Source organism: Rhododendron vialii, chromosome 12a, assembly GCF_030253575.1.
Source record: "Rhododendron vialii isolate Sample 1 chromosome 12a, ASM3025357v1".
Classification (NCBI taxonomy): Eukaryota; Viridiplantae; Streptophyta; class Magnoliopsida; order Ericales; family Ericaceae; genus Rhododendron; species Rhododendron vialii.
In genome coordinates, this window is record NC_080568.1 from 18,882,694 (window position 1) to 18,892,558 (window position 9,865).

Sequence of the window (9,865 nt, forward strand, 5' to 3'; positions counted from 1 at the left end):
GCCGTTTAATAATTTTTCAAAAAAAAATTGAGTGAGCTTGTGAAAAATTAGCTCAATCCGATATGTGTATATGTTCGATCCAATCTTTCTATTTTTAAAAAAACGGATTGAGCTAATCTGAATGAATGCTCATTTTTAGTCTGAAACAGAATTGGAGTGTTTAAAATGCAACAGTTTCTGGAATTTAGGAAGTTTCTGTTCTTGGATCTCAGATTGTGGAGGAGAATAGAAAAGATGGGAGAATAAATGGACAGGGAACAATCTAAGGCTCAGTTTGGCAAAAATTTTTGGATATTATTGCCGCTATTTTTTTTTAGAATTTGTTTAAGAAGTTTCATGTCAATTTTTTTGATTAATCATTCTTCTTGACAAGCTGAGTCCAAAAGGTAAATAATTAGGACCAAAAGTAAAGAAAAAAGTGTAAAATTTAGTTTTTACTGTTTTATTGTCTTCTTTGCATTCTTTTCAACTATGGTCCCTATTTTCATATTTTTCTCAAATTCTCATGTCGAGATAAACTATTGATTCCCAAAATTTTTGTGAAAGGATAAACAAAAGGTATGCAGAAGACAATAATACTCTATGTATGCAGAAGACAATAATACTCTATCTTTAATTAGGAAATAATTTAGGCCATATATTCTCCCTTTCGTTTGGTAGTTAGGATAATTAAGGGGAGTGATTTTGACACTCTTTAAATTGATAACCGCACTCCTGAAAGGGAGTGTCAAAATCAATTTGGAGAGTGCCAAAATCAGATTTCACCGCGTGTACATTGAAAAAAGTAGATATCATACGCATTTTTTATATAGGTGCATACATATAGCCACCTGTACATTGAAAAAAGTAATTACGACAGATTGATCATGAAACAAAATCTACACATAGAAAGTGAATAATTATGAAATATTTAGGGAAAAAAACGAAATGGTCCCTGTAGTTTAGTATTTGTGTCAACTTGGTCCCTGTAGTTTGAATTGACTCGATTTACACTCTGAAGTTTCAATTTTGTTCCAACTTGGTCCAATTACTAACTCCCGTTAGCCTCCGTTAACCCTATACACAAATGGGTCTCTTTTCTGGTGAATTACCGAACCCTTTCTTCTCTAACCTTGTAGACCTAAAGCCTTTTCCTAAAAAGCAAAACGAAGTCACTCTTTTCTAAAAACCGGGTTCTCTGACCTGTGTTTTTTTTTCTAAAATACTTGAACTATTCTTCCGATATTCAAGAGGTGACCAGATACACCTAAACTTTATGCCCGGTGGAAACTCTAAGTTATTTTCTAAACCCCTTTTGTGGCCCAAACTACGGCCGGACCTGATTCTCCTTTACCCGGAGATATGTAGGCAGCTTGATGAAAGCTCAGTCCCTTTTTAAAATAAAACCCACTTCAATTTCTAAAGTTCAAACATTTTTCAAAAATATCCGAACCCCTTTTATAAAACACAAAACTCCTCATTTTTCCTTTCTTTTCAAGAACCACATTGCAATCCATAGGAACCCGATCACTTATCCAAGCCCTAATCCCTCTCGCTCCTTCCCCCGACGGAGAATGAGACACGTTTCGGTCGAAGGTAAAATCCTGGGCGCAACAAGTGGAGAATGGAAGCTGTGAAAAAAAAAAAGAGAATGGAATAATGAGGCTCTGTGTTTTGGTTCAGAGGTATATTAGGGCAAGAGTAGAATGACAGATTATAGTTTTAACCCTATAAAAGGGGCCCATTCGTGTATGGGGTTAACGGAGTCTAACGACAGTTAGTAATTGGACTAAGTTGGAACAAAATGAAAATTACAAAGTGTAAATCGAGCCAATTCAAACTGCAGGGGCCAAGTTGACATAAACACTAAACTACAAGGACCATTTTGGCTTTTTTCCCAAATATTTATCATGAAAGTAATTATGACAAATCTATTATGAAAGAAAGTAATTATCGTAAATTTGTCATGAAAGAACTATATACATAGAAAGGAAGTACTTAAGAAAATTTTATCATGTACATATGAAAAAAAAAATTATTACAAATTTATTATGTTCAAAATAGGTTAGGCAAAAAATCGAACATATGAGGAAAATCTCTGTAGTATCACGACCACATATATCCAATTTATTGATTAATAGTAAATTGGATGTTCTATCCGACTGCTCTAAGTACACAATAGTTATAATCTCGACAAAGCTTCGGTTATCATTTTGAGATATTTTTCTGGAGTATTTGATTACATAAAGATACATTGCCTAAAAAGATGAGAATAGAGGAGAATAGATTTATTAGAAGATATTCTCTATATCTTTTAAAAAAGAAATGATCTGAGGCCATCCACAGCGGTATAATCAAAAAAGGATAACCAAAAATTGACACTTCAGCTTTTGATTATTCACTTAAGAGGTTGCTAAGCTTAACAATATTAAGCTTCACTATGGTCACTTCTAGTCCATAATCAAAATATGGAAGTCTACTACAATTTCATTCTCTCTCTCCCCTGTTTTCCGTCATTCACTTCCCTCCATTTACGTTTTTTATGAGTTAAAATATATCGATTCCCTCTCTTAATTTTGAAAAAAAAAATCGGTGACTTTCTTCTCTCCTATTATGATTTTTTCCTTTTTTTTTTTTTTTTGGTTGGGGGGGGGGGTGGGTAGTAGAAACAGGAAAAAAGAGTGAAACACTTTAATCCGGTGACGATGGATTGAATTTTAGATGATCGAGAGATATGAGTTTCACTTTTGGAGGAAAAGAAAGAGAAATAATTTGTTGGCGAAGTGAAAAAGATATAGAGTAGCGAAAAAGCTTGGCTACATAAAATTTTTATTCTTCAATTTTATTTTTTTAACCAAAAAAAAAAAAAGAGTGGGCGAAGAAGGGAAGAAGAAAATACTAGTTGAAGCATGTATGTATACAAATTTTGGAACTAGTTAACTTATGTGGTGTAGGATTCACAAATTTTGATTATTGAAAAAGGTTGTTAGTTTTGGTTATCCAAAGCCCAAAATTTGATTATTTCTAAGGATGTTGCTAAGTTTGATTATACCATTGTAAGTAATCTTTTGCATCAACATTGTTAACTTTAAAAACAATTGGCATTTGATTATACCACTGTGGATGGCCTGATAGCTACAAATTTAACAGGATATACATTGCCTAAAAAATGAGGATAGAGGGGGATAGATTTATTAGGAGATTATTTTCTATATCTTTTAAGAAAGAAATGATTCAACGATAGCTACAAATTTAACAGAAAGTGATCTAGTAGTTGTAGAGTTTGCTATCGTATTTTATACCAAGACATTTTTCAAGAGAAACTTCTACAATAAAATCTCAAGTTTCCATTTCAAAAATTTCACAGTTTCCTCAATTTTTTTACACATTTATTTTAAACCCTCGTAACAAAACATACCCCAAATGTCTTGTACGTTCATGAAAAGAGGATATCAATAAGCAAACAAAAATTTTCAACTAAAATAATTTGACTAATTACCGGGCATCTTGATAACATAAACGGCCCTAAAGATAGAGAGGAACATGATTCTCTCCCCACGCCGACGGTCTCGTTTGGCCCACCGTGGCTCTTTTCAGGGTCCATTTAATTGACGGTCATCATTCATTCTAAAGCTCGTTAAGAACACTGACCATGAAAAAAACATGTTAATTGGATATCAATTGAAAATAAAGCAATTATGTCAAAATAAAATTAATAGATTAAATTTAGTAGATCAATAATTGTTAATTTAACAGTGTTCCGGAAATATATACATTGATAACCGATGAACATAAATTTTGACATGAATAATGGCCTCGACAAGTTTTAAAAATTGGACGATCCGGAATTCACTTAAATAGTGGGCCCAAGAGCCCATTATAGGCCCAAAAGGGTTTGGAGAATAGAAAGTAGGGAAAACGACGGCCAAAGACGTGTTTTGATAATTAATTTTTGTCAAAGATATTTTTAGCATTAACAAATATTCTCAACTTATCATTGACGGATATTAATTATCAAAACACATTACTGGACAGTCATTTTCCCTAGAAAGTTTACTTGGCGAGCACGCAAGGGAGTCTTCTCAACCCTTTGAAATTCCTTTCTATGTGTGTTTGTTCTTTCAATTAAATCTGTTAAACCCTTCTTAAACCTCTCAAGATATCCTTCCTAAACTCTCTCTCTCTCTCTCTTGAAAGGCAAAAAAAAATTCATCAATCTAAATATTCTCTCTCTGTCTCTCTCTCCAAACTTCGACACTCCAAGCACACACAAAACACATCTGGACTCCTATTAAACGGCCATTACCAATATTGGAATTGGAAAGCTTAAATCATCACCAGTTTTCTTAACACGACATTCATATAGCAGAATTTCTTTTGAGGTCAGTTGTATCTATCTGTGTACACTTATTAAAGTTTGTGATTTACCTGCAGCTTCATCTACCGTAATCTGTCCTGCTTTGTTTCTGCAAATTTTATTTTTTACTTATTATGGTTTGTAGTTTCTCTATTGTTATTTGTTACTTCGTCATTGATGCAATTCCGATGTGTTGATTTTCTCTATGCTGTTTGGATCATGCTTAATTAAGACGTTGAAAGGCAAATGTAAATGGAAAATGAAAACAGATATGTATTTCTTTGGTTTATTGTATTTTATTGAGCCGTGACAAAATCGTGTAAAAAGTTTTTGTAATGCAAAACTCTTGTAGTATAATTAAATGAACTTTTTAATTTGGTCAGAAGACTCAGAACTTTATTGGTCCTGATTTATTTTGTTTCATTGGAGATAATTAATTTGCATATTTCGAGTTTGGATACACCCCCGAGTCCCTACCCAAAAGAAAAGGAAAATTGGGTTGGTAAATAAACTAACAAAAAAGGCACTTATTTGCTCATTTGGGTTGCAATCATGTTGGATCGATTCAGTCAATTTGCCTTTAGGTTTTTTTTTTTTTTTGTTCCAACTGTTCTTTTATAATCTTGATTTGATTGTCGAGGGACTGTATGTGTAGTCAGGGCTCAAGACAATTGGCCGGAGACCTAAAGCGGCAATCTAAAATAGGCCTCTTTGCATAAGTTAATATTTATCTTTAGTAATTCATTTAAAGTATATTTTTCTAGCATTTTTAGATGCAAATTAGTAAATAATTGGATCTTTGTATTCAACTTTTGCTACCGGAACACGTTCACTTTTTACAAGAGAGAGAGAGAGGGAATAATATTTGATTTCATTTTTCAAGGCACCAAATTAGGATAACCGTTTGAGAAGATATACCATGCCCTTATCTCTATCAATTTGGGCTTCATATTTGGGCCCTATTTTATTAATTAACTGTAGTCTTTCTAATACTACAGTTAGTGGCCTAAGAGCATGTACACTAACAAAAGGTATTTTACCTACACAATAATCCACTTTTTTTCATTTTGCCTACTCAAATCTCTCTTAACCCCACACCAATTCTCTTTATTATACCTCTTTATCCTTATTAAATATAAAAGAGAGAGAGAGAGAGAGAGAGAGAGAGAGAGAGAGAGAGAGAGTGGTAGAGAGAGAATGAGGGACTGGTAAGAAAGAGAGAGAAGAAGAATAATATTTTAAGGTTTTGCTCATGAATAGTAGCTCGGTAGAAATGGAGAGCATTTTTTCAAAAGGGAAATACCTTCCAGTTCTCCTAGCTTGCTGCAAACTGTTTTGGAGGCTTCAACTAGGTAAAATGACTGTAAATGTGACTTTTGCTAGCCTGGTGTAAATGCCCTAATGGACGAGCCGGCTAGCTCTGTGCGTTGTCACGTGCGGGAAGACGTAACACTTCATCCATTTCATGAAGTTAACAACTGTTATTCTCTTATAATTGGGTGAACTTTTCCTTCTCCATTTTGCATACATTCTGCTGCATTTGAAACGAGTGTGACTTTTCTCATGGACCTGAATGGCAGTGTTTCAGACTTTACTCCACTTTTGTTTTGTTTGAGTTCAGGCAACCGACAGGAATATGAATTGTTCGCGCTAATATGAACCGTTTCTCTTGCAGATTTTCACTCTCAAGGATACCCAAAAAAATGAGTCCCTTAACTCTTAGGTGGACAAATAGTTTAAGGGAATTTCACATCTCAAAAATTTGCCAACCACTTACGAATCGCTGCATGTCTCATGTCAGTGTGGAAAGTTCAGAACATGATCCTCCATTTCCCCTTCTCGGCCCTCCAGAAATCTATCTCTCCTCGCCCTCTTTGAAAATCAGCTTATTCAACCAGCTGAAAGGGAAAGGAAACTCGCATGGTGATTCAGAGTCCACTTGTTCGGATCAAAGAACAGAAAGTATTAGTGACCCTTTCATGGATTTGATGGTGTCTAACTACAATAACTCTGTCCGTTACTCTGATGCACCAAAACCGTACATGGGTTTCACTGAAAATCACTCGCCTACTTTCGTTTCCAGTGGAAACCCATGTTTGGATTTTTTCTTCCATGTGGTTCCTGATACACCACCAGACCAGGTCACAAAACGGCTACAATTGGCTTGGGATGAAAATCCTTTGACTGCTCTCAAACTTGTTTGTCACTTGAGAGGTATTAGGGGGACCGGAAAAGGCGATAAAGAGGGGTTTTATGCAGCAGCGTTATGGCTTTATGAAAAACACCCGAAAACATTGGCATCTAATGCTACATCGGTTGCAGAATTTGGATATTTCAAGGACCTGTTGGAAATACTTTATCGGCTGCTTGAAGGCCCTGATGTGAGGAAACATGAGAAGAGGGAGGTAGAACAAAGGAAGATGACGCATGGAAGTGAGTGGTATTTAGGGAGACTAAAACGAGCGACTGAGGAGAACCGGATTTATTCAGGAAAAAAGAGCATCGAGAGGTACTACAGTGATCCAGTTTACCGGTTCTTGCATAACAAGGTGTCACAGGTCTTTGCTGATGCTCTTAAAATAGATTTAGACAATATGAATGCTGGTAATCTGTACAATATCAGTTTTGCTGCTAAGTGGTGTCCCTCTCTCTATTCGTTCTATGATCGATCAACGCTCATATGTGAAAGCATAGCAAGGAAGCTATTTCCGCGAGAAGCACATCCGGAGTACGATGGAATTGAAGATTCTCATTACGCTTACAGAGTTAGAGACCGCCTACGAAAGGAAGTACTTGCGCCACTGCGAAAAGTGCTAAAGATACCCGAGGTTTACATGAGTGCCAATGAATGGAGTGAGCTCCCTTATAGCCGAGTCACCTCAATTGCCATGAAAAATTACAAGGAGTTGTTTTTAAAGCACGATGAGAGACGGTTTTTAGAGTACCTTGGCAATGTGAAGCGAGGGAAGGCAAAAATTGCTGCTGGTGCTTTACTTCCCCATGAGATCATAGCCTCGATAAAGGAAGGGGATGGTGGAGAAGTAGCAGAATTGCAATGGAAAAGAATAGTGGATGACCTAAAGGAAATCGGTGAACTCAAGAACTGTCTTGCCATATGTGATGTCTCCGGAAGCATGTATGGGACTCCTCTAGAAGTATCTGTTGCGCTAGGGCTACTAGTCTCAGAACTAAGCGAAGAACCATGGAAAAACAAGCTCATCACTTTCAGCAGCAATCCTCAGCTCCAGATGATAGAGGGAGATAGTCTTCGGTCAAAGGTTTATTCCGTGGAACGGATGAACTGGCAAATGAACACAAATTTTCAGAAGGTGTTTGATAAAATCTTAGAAGTTGCTAAGAAGGGGAACCTTAGTGAAGAGATGATGATAAAGAGGCTGTTTGTGTTTAGTGATATGGAGTTTGATGAAGCGTCTCAGAATCCTTGGGAGACCGATTATGAAGCAGTATGCAGAAAATTCGACGAGAGTGGGTATAAAACAGTACCGGAAATAGTGTTTTGGAACCTTAGAGACTCTGATGCTACCCCGGTGCCTAGTCATCAGAAAGGCGTGGCGCTTGTGAGTGGATTTTCGAAGAATTTGCTGAAAATATTTTTGGATAAAGGTGGGGATTTGAACCCTGAAATTGTCATGGAAAGGGCTATAGCTGGTGAGGAGTACAACAAGCTCGTCGTCGTAGATTGACACGTGTCGGGAACTATGATCGTTCTTCTGGTAAATTGTACTCTGTAGCATGGTTCATAATTGGAGTTAGTCATGCTACAAACAGATTTATTTAACATCAGTTATGTTTTATGAGTACGGTTCTTTGCACTTGTTCTAAAATGTGATCCCTGGTTCTTCTACTTTGATTTCTGTTTATTTTAAGCTATTATGCAGTTGTCCTATAGGTCAGCCTATTGTTCTAAAAGATCTTTCTTTTTGTGTTTTCAGACTCATCTAATTATTCAACTGTCTGATGCTCCAATTCAGGTTTCAACCGTTCACAATAACATATTTGGTGAGTGGTGTCTCGAATTCAAGCTGTTTGATGCTCATAACCCGTACACAAGTTGGTTGACCCGATTAATCCATAAATAGTGGCTGGATATGACGTGTTTAGTAGTTTTGGGTATTTTGCGACCTGCTTCGTAATCTAGGGGTTTCATGAGTAAAAGGGCTCCTTAATTGGGAGCCTTAAGTTAAGAGAGTTAATGAATATTCTGGCTCATTGTTTCTCATCTTTTCATTACATTTCCTCTATCGATCTTCACCTGTCGACAACTGCTTCAATGCCATACTATGCATATCCTTGTATTTTAGTATGTGATTGCTCTAAATTCTGTTTTCAAGATTTTGTGAATTTACATAATGAAATAAAATCAACTTCGTACAAGCATATGACAATAATAAGCGGAATAAAAACAATAACTAGCATTGCCACCGTCTTATATTACGACACAAAATACAGATGGGAAGGGATTCTTTTTTGTGATCAGCGAAGATTTGTTTTATTGATTATAAAAATGATTACACAAGAACTTTCAACCAAAAACCAGAAAAATATTTGAAAAGAACTCTAAGGCGAGGCCAAGAAGAAAAATGAACACATCACAGCATGTTGGCACCCGTTCCTAAATCTTACAAATAAGAACCAAGCCCAAATATGCTAAGATGGGAAGGGTTTATGGTGAACAAGGTTTGTAAGAAAGTAAAAGCAAGTATAAGAATGGGCAAATTTTTGTAGTTGTCCCTCTAGTTTTACGGTTGTCTCAATTTCATCCTTTTAGTTTCAATTGTCTCAATTTCGTCCCTATAGTTTGTATTACGTTCTAAATTGATATAATCGTTAACACCGTTAATGAAACTAACGGAAAAAATATGATTAAAAAATTAAGTGCTCCAATTTTCAATCCGGTTGAACCGGTGCGAAGATCTTATTTTTTTTGATCATTTTATCCTAGATGGTCGTAATGAATTTTTTGCTCTAAGGCCTTTCAACGAGCACCCGAAGACTCCTTATTTAGTTTGAGTGTCCCAGGGATTTTGAAGATGCAATTTTCGGACAAGGAGGGAGATTCCTTGCGTAGTTTATCTCTTAGGGCACAAGCCAAAAGTTCGTTTAACTTATCGATATCAACCGATACTTGCTCACTACAAATGCTTTCTTCCATCCCAAACTAGTCTCTAGAGTTGCCAATGTTTCCCTGTTCCATGAAAGGAAGAAAGAGTGTGAAAGGTGTATAGGAGACTGGAGAGACTCACTCCTATGTTACAAATTAAAACTCTTCAAAATGTGCAAAATACCCGTAAACTCTTCAAAAGACACTTGACTAAGAGTATTGAATGGGTCCGGAAGTTTTTGATTGACACTCATCTAACTTAGGGCGACCCTTTTCTTTCAGTCAAGTACGAAAGTTGGCCAACATTCAATTCAACGAAAGGTCATAAATAAACATCAAGTCGGAAACCTCATGCCAAGGCCACGCTTCAAATGAAATTTTGTAAGCATTTCTATGTCTATTCTATC

At 36.1% G+C, this 9,865-nt stretch overlaps 1 protein-coding gene across 1 annotated transcript; it reads left to right on the forward strand.

Moving 5' to 3' along the window:
• Nucleotides 1-4,168: 4,168 nt before the first annotated feature.
• Nucleotides 4,169-8,205, forward strand: LOC131310862 (uncharacterized). The gene is made up of 2 exons (XM_058338105.1): nucleotides 4,169-4,361; nucleotides 6,012-8,205. Exon 2 carries the CDS (start codon nucleotides 6,040-6,042, stop codon nucleotides 8,038-8,040), a length of 2,001 nt encoding a protein of 666 aa, XP_058194088.1. The 5' UTR covers nucleotides 4,169-4,361; nucleotides 6,012-6,039; the 3' UTR covers nucleotides 8,041-8,205.
• Nucleotides 8,206-9,865: the final 1,660 nt, after the last annotated feature.

What these genes read in the sequence shown, in the direction of transcription:
- LOC131310862 (XM_058338105.1), top strand. Translation starts at nt 6,040, where the DNA reads ATGAGTCCCTTAACTCTTAGGTGGACAAATAGTTTAAGGGAATTTCAC.